Below are 27096 nucleotides of genomic sequence, written 5' to 3'. Positions count from 1 at the left end.
GGATGGTTAAAGAAACTGCCACTTGCATTTCCAAGGGTCAATGATAACACCCATTGGGACTAGATGATGACATAAATGTATGCACAGGGCCTGGTGTATGCCAGCAGGGTGTAGTGGGCCCTGTGCCTAACCAAGGAGTTTAATTTCCTCCTAAAAATTCACATTCAAATTAAAACATAACAAGATAATAAAATTCATGTTCTGGCAAACAAAGCACATTGGGGCAGTTGGTTCTGAGCCAAACTATTGCATGGATTTCTAGAGGCCTGGCATGAAAAGAGGTGGTGGGAGAAGGTAATGGCTGACATTAGATGCAGAGGGAGCTTCCTTCACCCTCCACCCTCCCTAGAAGAGTCATGTGCCATGTGGAGCTAACTGGGGCTGGCCAGAGTGCAGGGGTTGAAGAATAGGAAGTGGATGCTCTGAGAAAATCACCATTAGGACAATTTGTCTCCTTATCTAACCCAAAAGGACTGTGGGGAATACCCTGTGGTAGGTCATTTCATGGCTAGTGAATAGAGTCAAAGGCAGGCCATGGATGAGAGAAAGGTAATTCAACTTGAAATTCAACTTGAACACCACAACAAGGGATTTGTATATAGCAGTTTGACAATCTGCTCTAACAAGATTACTTATTACTTGTAAGTTACGCCAAAGGTAGTTTACATTGATAAACACATTTGTTAATAGTTTTAGGGAAGAATCATAGACAAATGTCCCTGGTGAATCCCTGTCTCTCATTGTCATGCACATGTAAAGAGAGCTATCTAAAATGTTATAAGTCATCTGGTGACAACTTCCTGGAGAATGGTCATTGTGCCTAAGATAGACAAACACAGGCCCAAGTGAAGAGCCTGCAGTCCTCCTGTTATCATATTACTTCAGTAGGTATCGGCTTCTGATTCTGGAGCATGCCTTTTTCCCTCACATTGACATTAACGCAGTTATTGGATTGCCAGGTTTAGCAAAAATATAGGACACTGAGTGAAATTTTAATTTCAGATAAATAACAAATAAGAAAAGAGTATAAATATGTCCAAATTATTGCACAGAAGAGACACGGTTTTTCTGGTCATCTGAGTGCAAAGCTGAACACCACCTGTAAGTACACCTTCATCTGCCTGTGACCCTTCCCCTGGGCAACCCAGATGCACTGCCATGGCTCACCTAGGGGTCCAAAGTTCCTCCTCTCTTGAACGATGGCGTGGAAGAAGCAAAGGCCAAATAACAGCTTTTGCCACATGACTGGCTTGGTACAGCTTTGGAAGAAAGTGGGGTCTGAGATGGGGTCATTGAGGTAGGAGCGCAAAAGGTTGGCCCGAAGCCCTTTTGGGGGCTCATTGGTCATTTTGATCCCATTCTGGAGAATGCTAACTGGAAACTTCTCTGATGGATAGCTGGTTAACCAGAGTCTGGAAAAACAATGGATTCAACTACTGAGAGCAGTACAGTAAGTTATACTGAAAAAAAGAGCAAATGATAACAGCTATCATTTATTAGCACCTCTAGATGCCCAGCACATGTGAGAATTTATATGTGTCCTTTGAACCCCTTCAACCCTGACAGCCACCCAATGAGAGATATTTACCATCCCGTTATCAGTGAGGAAACAGAAGCATGGAGCAGTCAGGTGGTCTTTCAAGGACACACTGCTTAGAAGTAGCTGCTGTGCACCTGGGACTCTCTGACCCCGAAGCCTCTGCTCTTAAGCCCCTTAATTGGACTTTTTTTTTTTTTTTTTTGGTACTGGGGATTGAACTCAGGGGCACTTGACCACTGAGCCACATCTCCAGCCCTATTTTGTATTTTATTTAGAGACAGGGTTTCACTGAGTTGCTTATTAGCACCTTGCCTTTGCTGAGGCTGGCTTAGAATTCATGATGCTCCTGCCTCAGCCTCCCAAGCTGCTGGGATTACAGGCGTGTGCCACCATACCCGGCCTTTACTTGGACTCTTTGAGCATCAGTTTTAGATTAAAGTACTATACAAGGCACCCTCAAATCTACTCTATTACCTGTTTTTGCGTGGCTTTTTTTTTTCTTTTCTTTTTTTGTACCAGGGATTGAACTCAGGGGCACTCTGTCACTGAGCCATATCCTCAGTTCTATTTTGTATTTTATTTAGAGACAGGGTCTCACCGAGTTGCTTAGTGCCTTGCTTTTGCTTAGGCTGGCTTTGAATTTGCAATCCTCCTGCCTCAGCCTCCCCAGATGCTGGGATTACAGGCATGCGCCACTTTGCCCAGCTCTATCACCTGTTTTTGTAAATGAAGTTTCACTGGGACATGGCTAAGCCCCTTCATCTACATCTTGTCTATACCTGCTTTTACCCTACAACTTCAGAGATTTATAGTTGCAACAGAGACAACATGGCCTGCAAAGCCTAAATAATTTACTGTTTCACTCTTTAGAGGAAAAGTGTGCTGACCCAAATCAAATAGGAAATGGTATTTAAAAGGGGCCCTGAAACTATGGGAAAGTTTTTTCTTTAAAATGCAATTTTTAAATTTATGTCCACAAAAAGTGGGAATATATGTAAACATGTTTGGAAGAAAACAGAATTTGTAATTTTTATTCCTGTAGGTTAATATTTGTATACATTGCTCTCCAGGCTTTGATTAATCTGGTTTTCCTATCCAAGCTCAAATCACCCATACACCATGGCATCCTGTTTTTTATTTGTTTGTTTGCTAGACATTACAGAGATTGCCAACAATTGAATTGCAGATGGGTGGTCTTTAGAGATACAGGACATAGGCTGAGCAACCATGTGAATGAAGGGAGCTGGGATGTGGTTAGGCTTGGTGGGCAGCTGGCAGTGGTCAAGGCACTGGGCTGGGAGACTAGAGGAGGGGTCCTAAACCATGGTTTAAGTCCCGACTTCAGTTGACAGAGGGGCAATGTCTGGCTCACACCATTTACATTCAACAGTGCTGTAACACAGTTTTGAAGTCGTTTCCCACTTTTCACAAACTAGGGCTTTCTTTTAAAATTTTAGATCTGCAATTTCTTTTTTAAATAATCAGAAAACCTACTACTACCACAAGAAGCCTGTATTCCTGCATGAGAACAATTAGTATTAAGCAGTAATACCTCAACAAGATTAATTTTTTCTTCATCAAATGTCATCAACGGCCCACGAATCCACACACCATCCCAAACCATATAACGTTCATGAAACTAATGGACTCCCCTTCCTTTGAAAGCTTTCATGACTGTAGTAAATCAACGGTGGGTTTAACGTGACTTTGTAAACAAGCACCACTTCCCTATTTTCAGGCAGACATGAGCAAAATGAAAGCAACCAGCAAGCCGGGTTGCCTAAAGCAGGGGGTCAGCAAACTTTTCCCTCAGAGGACAGAAGAGTAAATATTTCAGATCTTGTGGGCTCACCCGGTGTCTGTCTCAACTACTCATAGCACAAAAGCAAACACAGACACTATATGACTAACTGGGGGTGTTTTTCAATAAGACTTTACTTATGCCCACTGAAATTTGAACTTCACGTAATTTTCATGTGTCATGAAAGATCATTCTTTAGGCTCCTCCCCCCCACCTGTTTAAAAATTAGACTGCAGGTCATATCAAAAACAGGCAGCAGGCTGCCTAGCCTAGAATCTGGAAAAGAGACTCCCTGAACATTTTGAGTTGGTTCTACTCTTCATCCCATGAATAGAAAAACTGAAGTTCAGACTTGCTGGGCTTTAAAGTTCACAAAAACCAAATCGCTGTTTCCAACGTTGATTAAAATTCCATGAAGCCCCCAAAATAGAGGATAGAGGAATGGCAAATTGTGCCTAGACCACAGGTAGCATGTTTTTTAGATCAATAATATTCAAAATAAAATCACTCTTGATGGCATTTAATCTAACTTCCTAGACACTTCCCCAAATAACTTCTTATAACAACTTCTTATAACATACACCTCAGAGTCATTGGCTAACCTCTCAGTATTCCCTAATATTCCCTATTTGCTTTTATAAATGCTGTCCCTTAGGACTGGGATCTCCTTCCTGGAAAACTCCTACTCATCTTTCAAAAACCAGGCAATCATCTGTCCTCCAGACCTTCCCCCGCTGTCTTGGCCCTCTTCTGTGTTCCGTGGTTCTCGATCGACTATTGTATGGTCTCCATGTTACTCATCCATGAGTTCTTTCCCTAGACTGAGCTTCTGAGGGGCAGGAATGTGTCTTTCCATCTTTGTATCCCGGGCACCAGTATGCTACCAGGAGCTTGAGGCTGGGTCCCAAAGACAGGCAGGAAGGGGAGCGCATCATCTCACCTGAATCTCACGTGCGTGCTCTCAGGAACAATCACCTCCTCACAGATCTTCTCCAGTGCAGGCATCCAGCTTGTGGCCAGGTGGCAGTTCTGTAAGACCACCCAGGTCCCTTCTTTTATGGCGTTGTTTATCATTTTGGCAGCAATAGGACCTTGGCCTTGGCCAAGGGAGATGGTCTGTGTTTTGGGACCTCCCATGCTAAGGTCATCTGCAAACTTCAGCAGGCCTGAGACCAGGAAGAACAGGGGGTTTGAAAGAAGATAGGCCAGTTAAGCCCATGTTGCCAGTAAGGAAGGGGACATTTAAAAGTTTGGATTCACAAAGAAACTCATTGACTTTTTTTTTTTTTTGAGGGTCTCAATATTTTGCCCAGGATGGCCTCCAACCCATGATACTCCTGCCTCAGCTCTCCCACTAGCGAGACTAAGGTGTGTGCCAACACACTTGGCTTTCATTGGTTTCCATTAATTACAAAATAAATATCTCTCTGAAAGAGCTTTAGACAATCTAGTAAGATGGCAGATGAAGGCTTTTGCTCTAAATGTGTACACATTCTTGCTGTAAAAAGTATACAGACTGAAAAAAAAAAATCAGGGCTCGAAAGAAAGGGAAATTGTTAGGTGCCAAAAATGAAGAGGAAACTCAAAACTGGAGGTGTGCATATCACCAAACAAATAGGAACTGTGTTTTTATGAATTTTAGTAGGAAATATAAGAAATTACATAGTGAGATTAAGTCTTTTTCATGACTCTCTTCCCCAGGGGTAGCCAATGTTATTAGATTTGTGAATCCTTCCAGAGATATTTTATGCACATACCATTAAATTATATGGATTACAGAACATTTTGCTTGTTTCACTTAATGATGTATCTTATAGTTCTTTCTCCTATCAGTATATATATAAAGACCTTATGCTTTTTACTTTTCTGGAATAGCAAGACATCAAATTTAAAAACCATAGAAGAAAGACCTATACACTTGATTAAAGTCTTTATGCTTTATGTCTTGAAAAAGTATTTTTGCCATTGGAAAAATACCATGTTTTATTTAGCCAATCTAGAGGGTGAAGTTTTGACAGGATGGGAAACTTAAGCTTTGAACTCCTAAGAAATGGGAAGCTGGAACTGAGACGTAAGTGTGCACCCCTCAAAGGGCTGTACTTCAAGAAGACCAGAAATCTGTCTACTAACTTATGGAAGTTTGTCACTGATTTGGAGCTTGGGTGAAAAAATATAAGCAACAATTCTCTGGTGAGAAATCAAAACACTGAGTTCAGACCACATGCAGATGAGGGGTATGAATTCACAAAACCTTCTGGTAGAAAATTCTCTAGCTGAGAAATTTTCCATGAAATTGATCCAGAATGTCAACACCCCTGGGGACCCATGTTTGCATAGAGAAAGTTGTCCTGTTGGGACACTCCTAAAACCCAAAGTATTTGAGACTTCTACAAAATAACACAACTTTAATTATTGTGGACTCACTTAAAAAGACACAAACTACAGGAGGAAGTACATTACTAAGAGGGATAGTCAGCACACAGAACAATCAGATTCCATAGATTCTCTGTGATAAGTAAATGGTGTCCCTCCCAAACTTATAAGCTGAAGTTCTAATCTCCAGTGTCTCAAAATGTGACGGTAATTGGAGACAGGTCTTTCATAGAGGCAGTTAAGTTGAAGGCAAGGAAGCAATCACAACCTACTGGGGGGTACTGGGGTTGTAGCTCAGTGGTGGAGTGCTTGCCTAGCACATATGAGGCACTGGATTTGATTCTCAGCACCACATATAAATAAATAAATAAAATGAAGGTATTGTGTCCATTTACAACTTAAAAAATAACTACAAGGGTTATGTGAAAAGTATGCAGATATGAAGGTGCTTCCACAAGCCAAAGATAGAATAATATGAGAATAAAAAGAAAATGACAGCAGTGGAAACAAACACTAACATATTTGAAACATAGAATATGTTAAAATCCATGCATTCACAATGGTATAGAAAAACCAGAGTGGATCACTGTTCACTTCAGAGATTGCCAGGGTGTCAGTTCAATATTATGAGTGCTGGTAAATAAAAAGAACCAAGCATCCTTTCTGCCCATCCTGTTTGGACTATTCAGAGCAAACCCAAGAGTTGACAAGGGAAAAGAGTTTCAGCTAATGAATGTGGAAGGAAGAACAGAATTAAAATATCACCATTTCACAGCTTCTAATGAAATAATGGATCTTCGTAATGATTTTCAAAGGCTGCTGAAACCATTAAAGTCAGTGGTTCCCATCATTGATTGGACACTAGAATTTCCTAAAAAGCTTTGTAAAACACGATGCCAGGGTTCCACCCTCAAGATTTTAATTTAATTGGTCTAGTGTGCATTGAGATCTCTCTGAAAGCTTCACTAGGAGGGACACAGAGCCAAAGAGGTTTCCTCTGAAGTCATTCAAACTGAGTCTGAAAGGGTCAGAGATTGCTCCCTGGCAATAATCCCTTGGTGCTCCCAGGAACCTGGAGCCTATTTGTTTCAGCTCTCCCCTCTGCCCTCCTCCCGGCAGCAGGGTGCTGCTGGCTTTCTACCTGGTGAGGGTAACAGCCAAACTCCTCAGCTCTCACAGGAGAGGGTCAATCTGTCACTTGTGTTTCTTGTACTCTTTCTTCATTCAGCAACAGAGAAAACTAAAGCACTGAGAACCCAAAACCACTCTATTCCTGTCAATGACTCACATCCTTCTGTATCACGAGATAGTCTGGAAATCTTGGAATCGTGTATTTCTGGAAAGTTACACAAATCGGGTAAGGGGTGGTTACTTCTGGGAGGGTGAGAAGAAGGATGTTCCTACACTCCATGACGGGCTTTCTCGACCTTGGCAAGAGTGATGTTCTAGACGGGGTCATCTTTTATTGTAGGAACTGTCCTGTGCACTGCAGGCTGTCACGCAGCGCCCTCAGTCTCTGTCTTCTAGATGCTAGTAGCATCTCTCCTTCCAGTTGGAACAACACAAAAGTCTGCATGTGTTGTGCAAATGTCCTCCCTGAGGAGGCAAAATCCCCTTGCTAGAGCCATAGTCCTATACTTTTGTGCTGTTTGATTTTTTTAAACTATATGCAGTATTAATTATCCAAAAATATTTTAATTAAATAAGCCAGAGAATATTAAGACAAAGATAAGCAATTAGCAGTCAGCAGACTGAATCTAGCCCTAGGCTTGGCCCTTGCAACATTTTTAGGAAAATCAAATTTGCATGACTTACCAAGATTTTAAAATGGGTCATTTCTACATTTCAGGTCTCTCATGAAAAATCAGATGATCAAGGTGATTCTGGGTTCATCTTCCCAGATGGCACAATTCCCTGGGTGCTGATTAGTGTTACCCTTCTAGGCAGGAAATGAAATATTCACTCATCTCAGTCCCTGAGGTGGTAACAGGCTAAGGTGACTGTTACTGGCTGGGCCTTAATTAAGCCAGGCAAGTTTGTGATCCCTGCTATCAAGGACACACCCCTGTCAAGCGTCTACACATTCTGGGCTTTTGAGATTCCTCATATAATATTGTGTTCTTACCTGCCATGGGGTCTGCACCTGGAGACAACACGAAAATCAATGGTGCACAACAACTGGAATCCTTGTAGGATCCCTGGAGATCAAATGTAGGGGCTTCAATGTACACCTTTCCCATGTGATCAGAAATGAACTCCCGAATGGCCGGGACTATCTTGTCAGGCCGCAAACATCTGAGGATGACCATCCTGTCTAGTCCTTGGAGGGACTTCCAAGGTCCAGGGAATCTCTCTTCATGGGGCCAGGCTGAGTCATAGATCATCTTCCACTCCTTCGTATTTTGTGCCAAATGTACCATCAGGCCTCTCAGTTTGGGTAGCAAGGATGCCCGAACCACTTCTGCCCACGCCTTCTCAGACAACCATTCGGAAGCTGGGTTGGGGTAGGGGTTGTCTAGGGCAACACCACCGGTGAGAAGGAAGTACCACATTTCCTCATTAATTTCTTTCTTCTCTTTCAAGATACCTACAGTCAGCAGGAGGGAGAAGAGCAGCTTGTCCTTCTCAAACAGAGAGCGGCACACGTTGTTATAGATGCTCAGGGTGAAATGTTCAATGATGTAATTGATACGCTGTTGCAGGTCATCACTCTTAGCACTGTGGGCCAGGGAATGCATGTAGAGGTTGATGAACCACGTCAGCGAGTACTGGTACATGGGCTCGATGTGGGCCAGGTCAGAGATACAGAAGAATATGGTAGCAGAGTGCACAGCCACGGGCTTGTAGCCCATTCGAGTTGCATCGATCTCCATTTCTGTGGAGGAAGCTATTTCCTGCTTCTCAGAGATCTCTTCAGAGAGCAGTTTGGAGGAGGACAGAACTTTGATGGCGGTTTCGTCCTCAAGGATATTGCCCTCAGACAGGGAGAGGACCTCTAAGATCTTATCTTCAATTTCTTTTAACTGCCTCTTGTTCTGGGCACTTTCCACAATTAACATGTTCTTTTTTTCTTCCAGTTCTGGCTTCTCCTTGGCAGCCACGATGCCGAGGAGTTGGTCCTGGAGACCCAAGGGGGTGATCATGAAGTTGAGGAGACAGACTTTCACAGCAACTTCAGGGAGGTAATGTGGGTTCCTCAGACGGGTGGTGATGTATAACTTAAAATCCCTCGAGTATTCGATGATGTTTTCACCCAGCCTCATGTATTCTACCCCCTGCTGCTTAAAGGTCGCCTTGAGCAAGATGGGTTCGATAAAGGCATCCAGCTCTTCTCCCACGTTTTCCAGTAAGACAGGGGTGCCAAACTGCAGAGCATTCTCCAAAGTCCTTACGTAGGTGGCATCTGAGAACTTGATGACAGACAGTTTATTCACTTTCTCCATGTTCTTGATCCACTTATTGGCCTGACCCTGTGGGTCGATCATCAAGGCCCAGCGTCTAGAATTAGACACGATGATGCCATTGTCAATGGAGAAGGAGTCAATGGGAAGCCCAGCAATCTGCCAGGCACGGATTTTGACAGGATCCCCTAATGTGTTGCTGAGACTGAAGTCACTGGAGCATGGGATAACCCTCTCCTTACAGTCGGCCAACCACTCCTTTTGGCATTGGGCCCGATAATCCACTGTGAAGGCGCCCAGATAAGCCACGGTCCCAGAGGACACTAATACGTCCCCTGTCAGATTATTATAGCGGATCCCCAGCCGCCGGGCAGCTTCTGTCCATCTGTCCTTCTCTCCACCAAGACCACTGATTAACTTCTCTGCCCTGATAAGCTTTTGGGAGCAGATTTCAATGTTTTCCTCTAGCGCATTTTTCTTGGTGTTCATCTCTTCGAATTCGTTGTTCAGGGCCTGGAGACGGTCTTCCACCAGCTTCAGTTCTGCGCGTTTCTGGTTTAGCTTCTGCATCTGTATGTCCAGCTTCTCCTCCGCCTCCTTCAGTCGCTCCCGTTTGGGAGCCACCACCTTGGCCACGCGATCGTACACCTCCATGGCCCTCACCCACTTGCACAGACCCTCACAGGCAGATGACACGTTTTTAATGACAGCTGGCTGGAATTCTGGGTGATCAATAAATCTTTCCCGGATCCGTTTCATGATCAATGGGGGGATATTGTCTTTGTCATAGGTCTTGAGACTCTCCAAGAACTTCAGATCTCCAAGAACCTTTTTTGACACTCCCCAGAAATCTTCTATCATCTTACCTGTTTGGTACAGGAAACAGAGATAGACTGTTGATGGCATTTTGCCTTCTACTCTCTACTGTCTGCAACTCCCTCAAAGTGTAAGCTCCTTCTTTGTTTTCTAGAGATGTGAAGTTTTGCACCAAGCCCTTGGTGCAAAACTTGCCCAGCACGGTTTCATTTGTTTACCTTTGTGGTGCTGGGATCAAACCCAGGGCCTCACACATGCTAGACACACTCTAGCACTGAGCAACACACTCCCTTCAGCTGACCTTCTCCACATCAGCTCTGCTTTGTTCCTTGGACTTGGGCTACAAAGCACCTTCCTTCAATTCCTCTATGATCCCCAGGTGCTTCACTACCATGAGTCCTTTGCCTAGGCTATAAGTGGCTGACCAGACCAAAGTTTTCAATTTAAAAGTTACCTCCATCCAGAGGTTTCCCTTGATTTTTCTTCCAAGGGGGGATCCCACCTTCTACCTCCCCCAGTGCCCCCACCCCACCATTTTCTTTTTTTAATTTGGTATTAGAAATTTAACCCATGGATGCTTTACCATTGCTACATCCCCAGCCCTTTTTATTTTTTATTTTTAGACAGGGTCTTGCTAAGTGGATTAGGGCCTTGCTAGGTTTCTGAGGTTGGCTTTGAACTTGTGATCCTCCTGCCTCAGCCTCCAGAGCCACTTGGATTACAGATGTCCACCCCCACACCTGCTCCAGTGTCTTCTTTCCTCATCCTGCTAGCAGCTCTGTTCTCATGACAGCATTTATTGCATTCAGCCATTTTTTGTTTACTCTCTACTGTCTGCCTCTCCCTCAAAGTGTAAGCTCCTTCTTTCGTTTTCTAGAATTTGGCCTGATAGTCAGCTATCAATAAATATGAGTCAAGTGTTGTCTCACTATCCCATTGAGAGGTGGAAAGAGTGACAGGCGCCAGAGCCTTTGGTTATGTATTTGGAATATTCTTTCCCAAGTCTGGGAGGCAGGTGGATGGAACCCAGTCAGTCCTTGTGAGGAATGGTGTGAGGCAATGGTCTTGGGGAAGCAGCCTGTAGGCTTACAACTGGGCAGGAGGCCACCCATGGCCAGTCCTGAAATGAAGCCATGTCCTTATCCTCCTTAGCACCTGTCATGCTATCAATGAATCAAGTGAGTTTCAGATCCCAACCTGAATCAGGGCTCTTTTTCTTGACATGTTAGAAGAAATGCAAGAGCCTTTTCAGCTCATGATACCAATCTAGGGTTCATCCAAAAAAGCTGTACTTTGAGACATTATAATGACTATGATTTGTTCATTCCTAAGGGCAAGCACAGCAACCAGCCAGATATTTCCCATGAAGGTTTTTGGTTGCACTGTGCAAAATTTGAATTCAAGCTAACTCAACTGTTCTGTGGCTCCATGCCAACATACTCACTAAATTCTACAGTTTTGAGGTATATTACTCATGATTTGCTTAGATTTTATTGATGGATTCTGTGTTGATCATCAATGATCCAGAGTGAGACCTGACATCCATGACCTGCCCACACTCTGTGTCTCAGAAGGTATCAACCTGGCCACACCTTCCAACTACCCAGGGAGTTTATAAAAAGAACTAATGCTCCAGTTGCATGACAGACAAATAAAATAAATCCCTCTAGAGGTGGGGCTTCAGCATTCTTCAAACTCCTCAGGTGATTCTAGTATAGCCAGGATGCAGGCATATTGATGAGCTCACCCTTGTTCAGGCTGACTTTTTGAGTCTCTTTGGCTTCCCTAAAGAATTATTTAAGAAAGTCTGCTCCCCGCTGGGCCATTCTTCAACCACTTTCACATGGTTGCTGGTCTGAAACCGGCCAGATAGGAGGAGATAGGAAGCATAGGGAAGCAGGAGACTGAGGATCCTAAATGAGGGATCAGCAATTTCTGACATTTCAGAAGCAAAGAAGGGATAGCAGGACTGTTTCCAGCACAGGAGTCCTTGTTCAGTTCTAAGGCACTGTTTTTGTTTGTTTGTTTGTTTTGTTTTGTTTTTGTACTGAGGATTGAACCCTGGGGCACTTTACCACCAAGCAACATCAAGCCCTATTTTCTATTTTGAGATGGGGTCTTCTTAAGTTGTCCAGGCTGGCCTTGAACTTGCTATCCTCCATCCTCACCTCCCACAAGTCACTGGGATTACAGGTGGGCACCACCGCACCATCTGGCTCTCTAAGGCACTGGTCTTAATACAAGGTCCTATAGCAAATTCACATTTTAAGGAGAATAGATATTCACTTATTTATAATAATAATAATAATAATAATAATTATTATTATTATTATTATATATTGCTGCTCAGTGACCTCATAGAGAGAGTTCTCCTCCTGCCCCTCCTGCTCCTTCCTTTCCTTGCCATCTCTATCTTACTCCTCCCCCATCCCAAACCACCAATTTCTCTCTCTCTCTGTCTCTTGGTATATGTGTTTGTCTTCTTTCTCTCTCTTCTTTCTTTCCCTCTTTTCTTCCCACTCTTTCTCTTTCTCTGTCTCCTTGACTCCACGTGTCTCTGTCTCTGTTTCTTCCTCTCAACATTTCTGCCTATTTTTTAAAAATTTATACATGACAGCTACATTTCTGCCTCTTAATCTCTGTTTCCATCTGTTTCTTCCTCCACATTCCTCCCTCCCCCCCCTCCCCTCTGTGTCTCACGGTGTATGTGTGTCTTTCCATTTCCACCTCTCTTTCTGTTTCCCTATCTCTTTCTCCCTCCTAATTTCTTCCCCCCCTTATCTCTCTGTTCACTATCTTATCTTTGAGTGTGTCCTGGTATCTGGGTCTCTCTACATGTATTTCTCCAATCTTGCAGTCTTTCTCTTTATCTCTGCTCATGTTCGTTCTCTCTCTCTCTCTCTAACACACACACACACACACACACACACACACACCTGTGTCTGCTCCACACCAGGACTTCTGTCTGCCTGACATTCATTTTTGTAATGATTTTCAGGCTGGGGCTTTGCCTAAGCTCATTCTATATCCCCGCCCCCACCACCATACTTGCATTTTCCCAGCTGATCGACAGAAACACCAATAGGATCTCTGGGTACACACACACACACACACACACACACACACACACACACATCCGGGCACTTTTCTAAATTCTTCCAAAACTCAGTGGTCCTAGCTGAGGCCTGTGGCCGATGGGGTGGGAAGGGACACTTGCATCCTTCCTGCCAGGGAAGAGCAGCCTGGCTGGGCTGGGCTGGGCTGGGCTGGGGGTTACCGGAGCCGCTGGGGTCTGGCTTCCTCTCTGGCTTCAGCCCTTTCATGACGCAGATGCTCTCCATGACCAGCTTGACAGGGCCAGGTGGGTTCTGCATCGACTTCACCAGCGAGATATCAGCAGGATTCAGGGTGTCGAGAGCAGCAAGTGCGGCCTCAAGGGCTGGCATGGCCTCGGCCAGGTCCCCCTCGCATTCGTTCTGTGGAGCACAGGGATGAAAGGAATGGGTGCCCAGTGCGTAGCATGCAGGGGTGAGGCAGGGCTCTGCTCCTGGAGAAAGCATAGTAGGCAGGGAGAGGCACTTCCTGCCAGATGCCCTTTAGGACAAGGCCTCCCCACAGAACACTGTACTGAAGGGTGGCTCTGACCACAGCAGGCAGCAGGAACATGAGCCTGGCATCTTGGGGCTGGAGTTTGGCTATCCTGCACATTTGAGCATCCACTGTGTATGTGTTCTTCAAAAAAAAAATTAAACATTGTTCAAATCAAGGCAATTAGCATTTCTATATCTTCAAAGATTTATCATTTCCATGTGTTGGGGAAATTTCAAATTCTTCCAGTTATTTTTAAATATATAATAAATTACTGTAGATTGTAGTTAACTATCCATGCTATAGAACATGAGAACCAATTCTTTCTATCTGGCTGTATTTTAGTAACTGTTACTAAAATTCTTTAAAAAAAAAGTCAGAAAAAGAAAAAGAAAACCTCTACTAGAATATTTTTAGATTGAATGTGTCCAGAATGCTTATTAATTCTGTTATTTTGCTAATGGCCACTATTCTTTTGGTTGGAATTGAAACTAATTGGATTGTATAACTAATCTACATCCTTTCCTTTTATCTCCTTAGTCAACAAAATCTACAATTCTGTTTCTGAAAAAAAAAAAGAAAGAAATGAAGCATTTAATTTTTAACAAGTTCCCAAGAGGTACAAAGTGGTTGTTTCCCCTCCATCAATGGGTGTAGGTTGAGAGGAGATCGAGTCAAAGATGAGCCTCAGAGGTGAGTGACAGGAGCAAGTTGAGGAAAGAAACAAGACCCGAGGGTGGAAGTCAGGAAGGGGTGAGGGTCCAAGATGGGGCTGGTGGGAACCAGGGTTAGGGCGAAGCTGGGCACAGGGCAGAGTTTCAGGCAAGGTGGGTTAGTGATGGGGAGAAGGATTAGAGCTGGGCAAAGATAGGGCTGAAGTCAGGGAAAACGAAGTGGTGTATGTTTTATTCATCATTTGCTAATTTAAATACACAGTTAACACAATGGAGCATTATCCAGCCATTAAAAAAATGAAGTAGTGATGCCTGCTAGAACAAGGATAAGCCTTGTAAACATCTTGCTAAATGAAAGAAGCCAGACACAAAGAGCCACCTGTTAATACAATTCCATTTATATGAAATGTGCAGAATGGCAAATCCACAGAGGCAGAAATTAGGTAAGTGGTTGCCCAGGGTTGGGAAGAGGAGGGTACAATAGGGAGTGACTGCTAATGGGTCTTATGGGGTAATGAAAATGTTCTAGAATTAGATAGTGGTGAGAGTTGCACAACTTTGTGAGTGTACCAAAAACCACTGACTTGCACAATTTAAAAGGGTGAATATTAATAAGCCATATGGATTATGTCTCATTTTTTTAAAAAAACCCAGCTTAACATGAGAATATTTTAAAACCGAAAGGGACTTTATGGATTAGTTAGTAACCCAATTATCACATTCTATCAAAAATGAAAATTAAAAAAAATCCAAGGATGCACAATGAGTTAGCCAAGGTCACATAGCTGGTTACTCACAGAGCCAGGATCTTGGCTCCCCACTCCATGAACTCTGTTAGTTCCCCAAGTCCAAGGAGTGATCACACAGCCAGGGGGGGAAGTGAAACTTCACAGAGAACGGCAATTCTTAGGCGAGTTAAAGCAAGCATGTGTTGAAGTCTTTCTATCCCTCAGGGCTACTGTGATAGGCAAATACACAAAACCTTCTTACATGTGTGTGTGCACATGCATGATACATAAACTGGTGTGTATGTTGCAGAATGTTTCAGGGTTTCTGCTTCTCTACAAACATAAAGCAATGTTTTATTTTGCTTCATCATATTGAAACTCCACACCCAGTCAGCCACATCAGATGTCCTATCAAAATGGACTATGGAATGTCCTGCTTCAAGTGGCATCAATGGCCCAGGTTTGGGGCAACTCCAGCTTGCTCACTCTTTATCCCTGGCACATGCATCAGATTAGAAAGCAAGAGGAAAAGAACACAGGTTGGTCCCTACTGTTTGGTGGCAGGGGCAGCCAAGGGTGTTGGCTCAGGGGTAGTTCTGGATACTTGGACATTTCAAGGATCCCAGGTGCCCAAGGCTTCACGTCATCAATAGCTCCATGTTGCTTTTTTTATAATGTTGCCAGACAATGCGTGGCTTGTGCATGCTTCATGCCCCCATTGTGCCCGGGCAGCTCCATTCCTTTTCCTAAGGGACAAGACCTGGATTCCAGCTCAGTTTTGAAGAAAGCAAGCTTGCCAAATTATTCAAAGGGGCCTCTCATTGTGGAATTATCTGTAATAGTGAGTCCCAGCATGGGCCGTGCCTCGGAGTCACTGAGCAGCATTAGAACATCCTTGCGGTCAGGCTCCACACCCAGAGATTCTGATTCATTCAGGCGGGGTGGGTCCGGGCATCTGCATTTTTAAAACTCTGAAGGTGATTCTGACACACAGCTCTGTTGAGAAATCCACTTGATACCATCAAAACACAAAAAACAAAAGGGCAAGAGGGAATGAATGCCCGACAGGGGAATGGCCACTTGATGTGTGATACACCACCTCGAAATGGCCATTGTGATGACCATATAACATTTGGGGAAATGTTTGAGATAAGATGTTAAGTGAAGAAAACACAGCGTGGTGGAAATCGCAATTATACGATGACCTCTGTGATATAAAACTGTGCCTGTGTGTGGACAGGGATGAGAGGGCTAATTGAAGTTGAAACTTGCAATCATTTCATATGTGTTGTTGCAACATTTGTATGATGAAAACCCTCACAATTAAAAATGGCCTGTGTCTTGGCAATGCCAGGAAAACCAGGGCTGTTAGTCCAATGAGCACAGCGCACCCTGATGAAAGGAAGTCAGTCTGCAGGAACCCTGCCACCTTATCCTCATTAAAAGGGGAAGGAATGATTCATTAGCTCCTGAAGAGCTGACCCTTTTAAGCCAACTGCTCCCCTTGTGTGTTGAGTGTTTGGGAGTCTCTTTCTCTTACAGTATCCCAGTCTTCCCGTGTGAGCTCCACCTGTACTGTTGAGTCTCTAGCACAAAGTAGGCACCGTATTGTGCATCTGCCATGTGATGTCATTTGGAGGGGTTCAAGGTGAGTGGAGGGATATTAGCATCCTCACAGGAAGAAGGGCTACTGCCCTGAGGGGTTCAGGAAGGGAGTCTGGTCCACACCAAGTCTCAAGCAAACTGCAGGGTAAACACAGGTTTCTTCCTTCTTCTTCCTGTGTGTTTCTTCCACCTCCTGAGTCACCTTCAGGATGTCACTCCCAGGAGTGGGGATGGCGTGGCACAGCGTTCAACCTCACCCCTCCCACAAAACCTGAGCGGCCAGTTTACTGCCCAGGTGTAGGTGGGTGGGGATCCTGGGTCATCGCTCACCTTCTCCCACTCCAGCAATCTGCTGCCTCACCTGAATCTATGGAGCAGAATCCTGGGTGTGAGGTTCCCCTTCTGCATGGTCCCCACGTGTGTGAAAGGCGGACCTTTGTCACACTTGGTACAGGGCAAGGAACGTCGGCTTTGGAGAAAAGCTAACCTGGACCTTAAACTCTGGCACCTGCTACCAACTTTACCTGTTTTCCTCTTGGTACCCCCATTTTATAAATGAAGAAAGTGAGGCTGGGAAAGGGGGCAGAGCAAAGGTAGAACCCTGACGTGCCTGATCTAACACAGAATGCCCAGGAGGTGCAAGTTCACGTAGCTTCAGGGGGCAGGCGGGTGACATGAGACTGAAAAGTGGGCTGAACAGGGCTTTGGTGGACTGTGACACACAAAAACCAGTGTGTACCCCATGCAGCTGATGGGTGCAACCCAGGAATGCAGGATTGATGTTGCCAGAATGCCTGAGTTTTAAAGGCAAAAGCTAATTATTTGAAATTTTTATTTGAAATCTCCTGATTTTTTTTTTGTACTGGGGATTTAATCCAGGGGTGCTTTACCACTGAGCTACATTCCTAGTCTTTTTTAAAAATTTTTATTTTGACACTTTCTAAGTTGCTGAGGGTCTTGCTAAATTGCTGAGGCTGGCCTTGAACTTGCAATCCTCCTGCCTTGGCCTCTCATGTTGCTGGGGATACAGGCATGTACCACTGTACTCAGCTTGAAATGCCCTGATTTTTAAAAGTTGATAACTGTTTCTATAAATATAAAATATTATGTGCATTACAGTGTCCATGTGGGTCCTGGGATGCCAGCTTGCAATGGAATAAGGGTCAAATGCCTGGGCTTTGAGTCAAAGAGCTCTGGGTTTGAATGCTGATTCTGTCACTTGGTAGCTATGTAACTTCAGTCTTGTATCGTGATTTTCTCATTGGGAAACTGGGAATGATGCTACTTGCATTGTAGGGCTGATGAACCAGGTATTGCAGGCCACGTGAACTAAGGGTGGGAGAAAATAACCTCCATGATGAAAGAACTTGCTCTATTGTGTTCACTCCTAGCTTTCCACCTAAAAAAGTGCTAGCACATAGTAGGAGTTCAAAAAATACTTGTTAAATGAAGAAATACCCACTAAAACACCACAGTGCTGATGAGCATTAGCTATAATTATTTGGTTATAGAAGGCACATTACCCACTAGATTATGGTTCTTGGTGCCTGACAGTCACTGTATTTTGGGGGTGGGTATGTTATTATTCTCTTTATTATGGTAACCATCACCATTTTTATGGTTTCCATTTGTCTTCTGTCCAAGCCATTATAATCATGAGTAAGCCTTCATAATCCAGGGTATCACCCCCTCAAATATGCCAGAGGCCAGGTCTCAGAAACCATTAGAGAAAAGCTAATTTGAAGGCCTGTCCTTTTGGAGAAAATGCCCATGACCTATTTAAGTAAGAAGGCAGACACAGGCTACTTCTTAAAGAAGCCCATGTTTGAAGAATGGTGGAAAAATTTCTCTAAGTGCCAAGAAAAGAGTATAGGGACCTAAAGACAGTGCCATGAACCTTAGATTCTAATCCCACCAAGTAGCTCTGCAGCTCTGGAGGGCCATTTCACCCCTGACCTCAGTGGGATCAACTCTCAGATATTGATACCTGTCATTTCTAAGTCTAAAGATGTTTGTGATGCTCAAATGGAATTGTGTGCTCCAAAATGCTTTGAGAAATACATACCACCACATCAGTGTCAATCAGATTTTCTTCCAATATCTCAATGTAGGCTAAGACCTTCTCAGAACTTTGGTATAAGAACCACCTTCAATAGGGTCTTCTAGTGTCATTTGACAGATATCTGTTCCCACATCTAAGACATGACAGAGATGAAGGAAAGAGATATTTAGATGCCTAAAGGAGGAGCATTTGGGTAGAACAGCCAGTGCAAAGGCCCTGGAGTGGGAGTGTGCCTTACATTTATATAAGGAATAGTCAGGAGGACTAGCCAGTGTGCCCAAGCAGAGGGAATGAGAGAAAAGTAATAACAGAAGAGCTAAGATCATGTTGTGTTTTTTTGGCCTTGATTCTGAATGAGACAGAGAATGTTTGGAAAATGGTAATGATTCTTGGAGAAAGCCAGGTGTGAGAAAGCCATAATTCATTATTAGCTGTGTGAAGGCAGGAGAGTGGCCTACTCTTCCTGAATCTCACGGGTCTCATCTGCAGGATGGATATGACATGCACATCCTGCAGGGCTGGCTCCCTGCTCTCTTTGCTGCTCTCCATACCTTGATTCCCTGGGCAACGGCAGCAGCAGCGTTGGCCTCTTTCTCATCTGCCTGAACCAGAAGCTTTTTGGCATCAGCTTTTCTAGTCTCCTCTTCAATCTTCACCATCATCTTAGCGGTCTCCTCGGAGGTTTGGATGAGTTGAGGTTGAAGGGCAGTCAGTTCCACTTGCATGACGGCCACCTGGCAAGGACAGAGGGGTGGGAGGTTATCCAGGGTCAGCTGGGTCAGTGCAGAAAATGGCAAAGTTGGCAAGAGTTGACTGCATCTCCAACAGATGCAGAAAATATGGACTAATGATTTGGACATGGTCATGGGTCACATTTGTTGGTGGTGTTGATCCCCTTGATTTTTTAACACTTAGTTGTTGAATTCATTTGTGTGTTGGGGTTATCAAGCTCCGTGCTTGGTGCTAGTTATACAATGGCAAACTAAACCAATTTTAAAGGAACAGTTTCTTCCCTTGTTCTTTATAGTGTTGGGGAAAGATAGAACAAAAACAAATTAGGAAATTTTAAAATAAAAGCTACCTTTTTTAAAAGCTATATAGGAAAGTACACATATAAGGGGTGCTAGGGATTGAACCCAGGGCCTTGTGCATGCAAGGAAAGCACTCTACCAATTGAGCTATAGCTCTAGCCCTAGAAGGCACCCTTTTTGGGGGCGGGTACCAAGGATGGAACTCAGGGGCACTCAACCACTGAGCCACATCCCCGGTCCCTTTTTATATTTTATTTAGAGACAGGGTCTCACTGAGCTGCTTAGTGCCTTGCTGTTGACTCGCAATTCTCCTGTCTCATCCTCCCAAACTGCTGGGATTACAGGCGTGTGACATCATGCCTGGCAGAAGGCACTTTTAAGGCTATGATTTCCAACAGTGCTGAGGTCTGAACATGCTCTGCCTCCCTGCCATTCACATGTTGAAGCCTAATCCCTAAATCAAGGCTATTTGGTGAGGCTTTGGAGGTAATTAGTTAGATGATGTCATGGAGGAGGGGACCTTGTGATGGGATAAATAACCTTATAAAAAGAGAAAAAGACATGAGATTTATCTCTTCCCACCTTGTGAGGACAAAGCAAGAAGACCCAGTAACTCTAGAAGCAGAGCAACAGAGGCCACCTCTGGTGTTGTCTTCCATCCCTCTGTTGGAGTGTTTGGGCTTGTTGTACACAGCACAGGACAACCTACTGTCAATCAACCCATTGCCTCAGTTCTTTACTGGTGGTAAAAATACACTTCTTAATATGGCTCTAATTTTAGATGGTTTGTTAAGTGGCTCCAAGCTCAAAATCAGTTCATAACTCATCTCTAAGCACTTTGCTAAGGAGTGTTCTTTTGTCAGCTTATTTGATTCTCATGTTAGCATATGCAACAAAAATTGTTATTCTGGCCTTTTTTATAGAAGAAGAAACTGAAGCCCAAAGAGGTGAAATAGGTGGTAAGTTGTAGAGCTGGAATTTGAGCCCAGGTCTGACCCCACAAAGCTCAGCTCCTACCCACTTACCTTATCCAGTTCCCCACAAGAATGGGACAAGTGAGGTACTTTCCCCAGGCACAGCTTAAAGGAGCATAAAAATACTCAGTACTGGGGCTGGGGTTGTGGCTCAGGGGTAGAGCGCTTGCCTAGCATGTGTGAAACATTGGGTTCAATTCTCAGCACTACATATAAATAAATAAAATAAAGATCCATTGACAACTAAAAAATATTTTTTAAAAATACTCAGTCCTCCAGATAAATAATACCTTATTGGAATCTTTTAAGAAATCAAAATTGGTACAGAAAAATCCACAAGGAACAAAATATTAAAATCTTTCATAAAGGCAGGATCCTGTGGGATCAGAAGGCAAGTGAGGTGGGCTGTCTAAATGCAGGCTCAGATCCTGCCTTTATTTAGTGCCCTTGTAATTTCTATGCCTTAACAAGGGCCTCACCACATCCACCGAGTCCTGGACCTCTCTGTCCCTGTTCTGTTTTGGCAGTGCTTACTTGGGAAGCTGCAAAATCAAGTTTCTGCAAGCCCGTCAGGTAGCGGTTCCGCATCATGTCCACTTCCTGCCTCTTGATATTCAGGAGCGTCTTGAAGGTTAGAATCAGCTCAAGGTAGGAGGTGGGGGTGACATAGTTGTGTCTGCGGAGCGTGTTGTAATAATCAACTGACAGGTTCTTCACACTCTCCTGAAAATATTTGCACATAGAGACGACCCTGCCAAAGACACCAAGGTGGTTAGGCAGGACCCAGGTTCCTACAGGGAGACTTGGCACAACTTTGGTAACAGACATGAAGGCGTGAGAAGGCACATACACTGATTGTGGCCCATTTAGAATGCAGCAGGTCCTCATAGAAGAGGCAGCAAAGGATGGAGAAGGTGAATATTCTTACTAGGATGATCTTAAAGGTCATTTCTATCCTGATCCCTTTGATAAGTCACTGGAGCTCAAGCAGGACTTGCTAACCTTCAGCAGTCTGAAGAAGCTTTCTGACTACACAGAATAATGTTTTTAAAATGCATAAAATAAAATATATAAGATTACCAAGGAAATCAATTATATTGAAATAGACTTTTCAAAATATTTTTAAAACCAAAGTTCGGATCCATAATATGTATGTTTATCGACACCTTAAATCAGGAGTTACCAAACCTTTCCTGGAAAGGGTCAAATAATAAATATTCTAGTGTTTTTGAGTCACATGCTGTCTGTCACAACTACTCAACTTTGGCAGCTGTAGTATGAAAACAGCTATAGACCAACCATGTGTAAATGAATGGGCATGACTTTGTTTCAGTAACAAAAACAAGGTGTGGTTTTGAGTTCGACACATAGACCATGGTTTGCCAACCACTGTATTAAATAACAAGACTGGGCAGCAGGTCTAAAAAACATAATTTTGAAGGAAGTGATATATGGAGGAAACTTTAATGATTAAGTCAGTTAAGAAAAGAACTGTGATTCCCACTGGTAACAAAGTCACAGGCCCTGCTAATCCAACTGGGGTTTACTGCTTATACTCATCCTTGAAGGAAATGCAAAATACTAGCTGGGTGTGAGTGGAAATGGAAAGATGCAATTCATCCCCAGTCATACTTCCAAACTAACCAAATTCTATCCATGAGCCTATGGACCCAGATTGATGGTTTTTGGTCTAGAGAATAAAGTTCAAAAATCTCCAAATGGAACTTAAGAACACTGATCCTCTGACCCCTGTTCTCCTTTGTTCTTCATTCATTTATTTGAAAAACCAGCCATGGAGCCTACTATGTACCAGACACCTGCTGGGCACTCAGGATGTAGAAGTAGATACGGTGGGTTGACTGATCCTTGTTTTCATGGAGTACTCACAGTGGTTTTGAATCAAAACGAAGTGCTGTTTTTAGCACATCTGTGCTGTTCACATAAAAGAACATATTTTCACCCTGGCATGAACCAATTTTCATCCCCTTGGCAGCAAGATGTGACTGCATGTCCTAAGACTATTGAAATCACTGTATTGTCAGATCCAGGTCCTCTCAGCTATGAGGATAATACATGTCCAGGCTTCTTCTGAACAATGCATTTTTTCTTTTCCATAAAAGGTGCCTTATTAAATATTTAAATAAGTGTGATTCAATTTAAAAGTGTTCAGACCTCTTCTACATGTAAATTAAGAAATCTTTAAAACAATAACATAAGTACAGCCCATGTAAGGATTTTTAGCTTAGAATACTGTGGATACTAAAATGTGGCTAACACTTACTCTGTCCGAATGTCATCCTCAAGCTCCACATCCTCTAGAAATTTGTTGGCCACCAACTCCAGGGCATCTGTGGGCCAGGACTGGAACCAATCAATTGTGCAGCAATTGATCAGCGAAGGGAACATCCTCAGGCGGTTTCTGAAGGCATCCCCAATTGGACTCATAGCTAATGAAAAGTCGACTGTGTTAATTTCCTTCCTCCAAGGCAGGGAGGTGAAAGGGAACAGGTATTTCCCAGGGTTCTGGTAGGGCAAGGTAGTGGGTATCATGAGATATTTTCATGTAACTTTGTGATGAGATTGCCATGTATCACAACAGCCTCTGACCACCCTCTCAAACACACCATTATCCCTTATGGATCCTTGGGGCCTCTTAGTCAGAGTGGAGCCCTTTGACCTACTTGCTCTATCTATGCTGACTCTGACACAAGGGAATCATAGACATCTCATATATAGTTACTTATAGAAGTTGCCATCAGCTAATTTCTGACCCTGTCTTCATATGACTACAAATTTTACATTCTACATCTCTAATTCCATTCATTATTTACTGATTCTCAGTGTGGTTGAGGAAGCATGATGCATAGGTGGTACTATGGGGTGGTCAGTGTGGCTCAAGAACAGAGAGAAGAGGAGCTTGGTTTGAGATGAGGGTACAGAGGATACAAGGGATAGTCTGATAGGGGGCCATATGAGAATACAGGTTAGAAATTTTGACCCTTATCCTGATGGAAAGCAATTAGAGAGAGTATGTGTGTGTCTATGTGTTTGTGCACACACTTACACACGTATACACTGATGCACAGATACAATGATCATATTTATAATACATAAAAGAAATCATACTGGCTCAGTGAAAAAGAAAGCTCTAGAATGGACAAGAGTGGAGGTAGACAGTTAAAAGGTTTCAGAGGTGAAGTCTGGGTAGGATGACAATGACTTAGCAGATGAGAAGGTGACAGAGATGGAGATTAGAGGGTGGCTATGACAGAGAGTGAAGAGGTAAAAATCACCAGGACTTGGTAAGGAGAAAGAGGTATTAAACACACCTCCTAGGCTTTCAGATAGATGGGTGTGTCATTCACAGAGAGAACATGAGGTGTTGATCTGTGCAAGGGTAACGTGCTAATGCGTGCTCTTTCTCAAAGGAGAATTCAGAGAATTAAGAGAGCGGAGCAGGTGTAAGTTGTTAAGTAGTTGTTAAAGAGAAGAGTGGAAGAAGTTGCTAGAGAAACTCCAGGCTGAACTTGGGGTGCTTTGGTTGGTTCAACCATGGGACCATGGTAAAGGGATTGAGTTTAGGGTATGGAGAAGACCCTAAAATACTAGGGGAGAAAGGGTAAACTGAGCTTGCTTCTTCTCACCAAGCACAATGTGGAGATTCTTTTTCACTCTCTCAATAAAGAAGTTGTACATGGAAAGAGGAGTGACCTCTATCTTCTCTCCTTCTGTCCTGGCGGCTGATTGCATCTTCTCCACAATGTCAGCCTTCTCATCAGCTGGAAAGATATTGGGCACGTCACCCGTGTTCAGAAGCATATTGATATCCTCCACAAATGACTCATCCTTGATCTGGTTATCGGCGAAGAGGAACACAGTGCTCTTGACGGCCACCCCCACCTGCAGCATGATCTTCTTTAGATCCTCACGCCAGTCGTTGCTTGTGTAACTCTTTGTGATCTCAATCTGGTAGAGCTCATAGGAGTTCATGAACGTGGACAGTTTGGTGGCACTCTGCCGCCCACTGCCCCCAATGCCCACCAGGAGCAAGTGGCCTTTGTTCTGCTTCAGAACTCTGCAGATCCTGGAGATGTGCTCAATGGCAAACCTGAACATGACCAGGGACATGGGGGCCTTGCTGACGTTGTTGAACTCTTCCAGGTAGTACTCCATGACCGCTGTGAGATGTTTTAGGTCAGTGATCTCATCATAGATTTTTTGATCACTTTCTGGCTTGGAGAAATCCCCAAAGAAGAGGCTACGGATGTTATCATCAACAATCTTTCCAGTGGGTGACAAGTGGATGAGCACCTGTGAGAAAGAGGAGTTTTCAGTTGGCCACTCAGATTGTGGCCCTACTAGGCTGGCAGTGGGAGGTGGGGAGGGGAGAGAGGAGGGGCATGTTTGTTTCTTCTGAGCACATCCTTAAGGCATGGTTTCTCAATAGCTGCATGTTTTAAAAATGTAATATGTGCATCTGATGGTTGTAAAAGACTATGGTGAAAGGACATTAAAGAAAGAGTGTGAAGGGGAAGGTTGGTCTATTTACTAACCACTTAAACACTGGTGGTCAGATTGGAAGATCCCTAGAGAAGGCAGAGGAAGGATGGTATCATTTTTCATGTCTTTCCTCACTCATCAAACAGAGGTGCAGGCAATACCCCTGGCCCCTGCTCTGTGGCTAGAGAAGGAATGCTTTAGATGTTTCCTCTTGCTGATACTAGAACCTGGCATTGCTTTGCAATGGGCCTCTGACTATAATATAAAACGCTTCTGCAAATTTTTTATGGAGAAATCACAGCTTCTTAGCAATGGGGGTAGAACTACAGGATGCACATATATAGTTTTTTAAAAAAATTTCTTTTATTAAAATGAAAAAAGAAAATATTCACAAATGGAAGATCATTATAATCTTCCATTTGGGCTTTAATAGGGCCTCAGTCAAACCATGAAAAATCTTTTTTCCTCCCTCAACTCTCAAATAAATTGACCCTAAAACTGCATTTTAAATTAATTGTAAACAAATAACATCATATATGAAACCACTGATGGATATAGTGAATGGATACAACTTTATGTTACTTTAGAAATGAAGCCAAATTGGACCAAGTCAAGTATCACCAAATCAAATGACCAGCTGATGGATGCCCGCAGTAGCATTTCCTGAGATTCAGAGCAGAGTGGTGAGTCTCTACTGGGAAGGGAACTGGAATCTGAGACTAACATGGTCAAACACTGGGGACCATTTCTGAGGCCAAATGGTCACAGAATCTGACTTACCTTCTCCACAGTCTGCTTGAAACAACTGGAGGTGGTCTCTTTCACCATGTTAAAAAAGACCTCTCTGTCCTCCTTGTCAACCAGGCGATCATAAAACACCCTATATACCTCATGGATCCAGAGCCGGATAAATTTTTCAAAATCCTAAAAATCCAGAGTTAATTATATGAATGAGTGGAAGGTGGTATCTGAGGTGATAGGTCTCAAGCAGTATCTAAATTCTAGGATTGAAGTAAAGAGTAAATGAGATAAAGTGTATAAAATATTTAGCATGATGCTTAGCATGAATTAAGTGCTTAATAAATCCAGCTATCCCTATCATTATACATCTAAGCATATTGCTGAATGCTCATGGTAATGAAATGATGGGGGCTCACCTGCAGGTGGGTGTGAGGGCACAGCAGTACCCCCTGGATCACCCGTGAGAAGTCCCGCAGGTTAAATACATAATGGGACTTGGAGGGAGTTGGCAAGAAGTTCTCTACTGCAGCTCTGTAAATTGTCCTGGTCGCTTGTACCATCATCTTTCCATGCCTTGGGAGGAGGAGGAAGGCCGATCATTCAAGAAGGGGCCAGAATGGAGAAAACCACCCCCCCAACCCAGGTCAATATCCAGGAAACTCTCACCTTAAGAATGCCACATCGAATCCTTTCCCAAAGTGCCAATCCGAAATAGAACCAAAAATCTTGGTTAAAATGTCATCCTCAAAGGCACTGATGGAAATGATGTTCAAATGGCGAGTGAATCGACCTGGAGAACACACACATTCTAGTTTGCACACACTCATGCTCCCTGGACCTAGTGACCTTGGGACACAGGGCAGTTGGGTTTCACTCTGCCTTCATGTTCTATTGCTCTGCTGTCCAGCATGTCAGCCTCTAGCCTTATGTGGCTATTTAAACTCAAATTAATTAACATTAAGTAACATTAAAAATGGATTTCTTCAGTCTCTCTAGCTTCACCTCAAGTGCTTGAGAGCCACACAAGACAGGTGGTTATTGCACTGCTCAGTACAGATACAGACCGTACAGTACAGATGACAAAAGGCCTGTTAACAGCATTAATCTAGTGCACAGGATTATGTTTTAAAAATTAAGGCAAGAAATAGTTATTCAGAAATAGTTCTGTAGGAAGTACCTCCTTCACTCATTTATTTTCCATACACCAAATTCACTCCCTTCTCCAATTAACCACTATTAATTTGATATCTTCTGGGAGGCTG

The 27096-nt window shown here is 43.5% G+C and overlaps 1 protein-coding gene across 5 annotated transcripts in view; it reads right to left on the bottom strand.

Annotated features, from left to right (window-relative positions):
* The window catches only part of Dnah3 (dynein axonemal heavy chain 3), a 159572-nt gene that overhangs the window by 15069 nt on the left and 117407 nt on the right, over positions 1–27096 (bottom strand). For 3 of the 5 annotated variants that reach the window (XM_058574147.1, XM_058574137.1, XM_058574205.1), the window contains 11 exons: positions 26501–26624; positions 26251–26407; positions 25874–26017; positions 24238–24904; positions 22875–23040; positions 21128–21344; positions 19140–19361; positions 13209–13407; positions 7840–9981; positions 4282–4507; positions 1168–1412 (listed from right to left, as the gene is read on the bottom strand). In XM_058574147.1, coding sequence (XP_058430130.1) covers positions 1168–1412; positions 4282–4507; positions 7840–9981; positions 13209–13407; positions 19140–19361; positions 21128–21344; positions 22875–23040; positions 24238–24904; positions 25874–26017; positions 26251–26407; positions 26501–26624 — 4509 coding nt within the window. The remainder of the gene's footprint in view (positions 1–1167; positions 1413–4281; positions 4508–7839; positions 9982–13208; positions 13408–19139; positions 19362–21127; positions 21345–22874; positions 23041–24237; positions 24905–25873; positions 26018–26250; positions 26408–26500; positions 26625–27096) is intronic. The other 2 variants (XM_058574160.1, XR_009225397.1) reach the window with 2 other exon arrangements.

The sequence above is a fragment of the Marmota monax genome, unplaced genomic scaffold (assembly GCF_021218885.2).
Source record: "Marmota monax isolate L192 unplaced genomic scaffold, Marmota_monax_Labrador192_F-V1.1 WCK01_AAM20220418_F8-fsc00035, whole genome shotgun sequence".
NCBI classification, from domain to species: domain Eukaryota; kingdom Metazoa; phylum Chordata; class Mammalia; order Rodentia; family Sciuridae; genus Marmota; species Marmota monax.
Note: the sequence above shows the minus strand (reverse complement) of the source record. Positions and strands in the feature narration are given on the sequence as shown.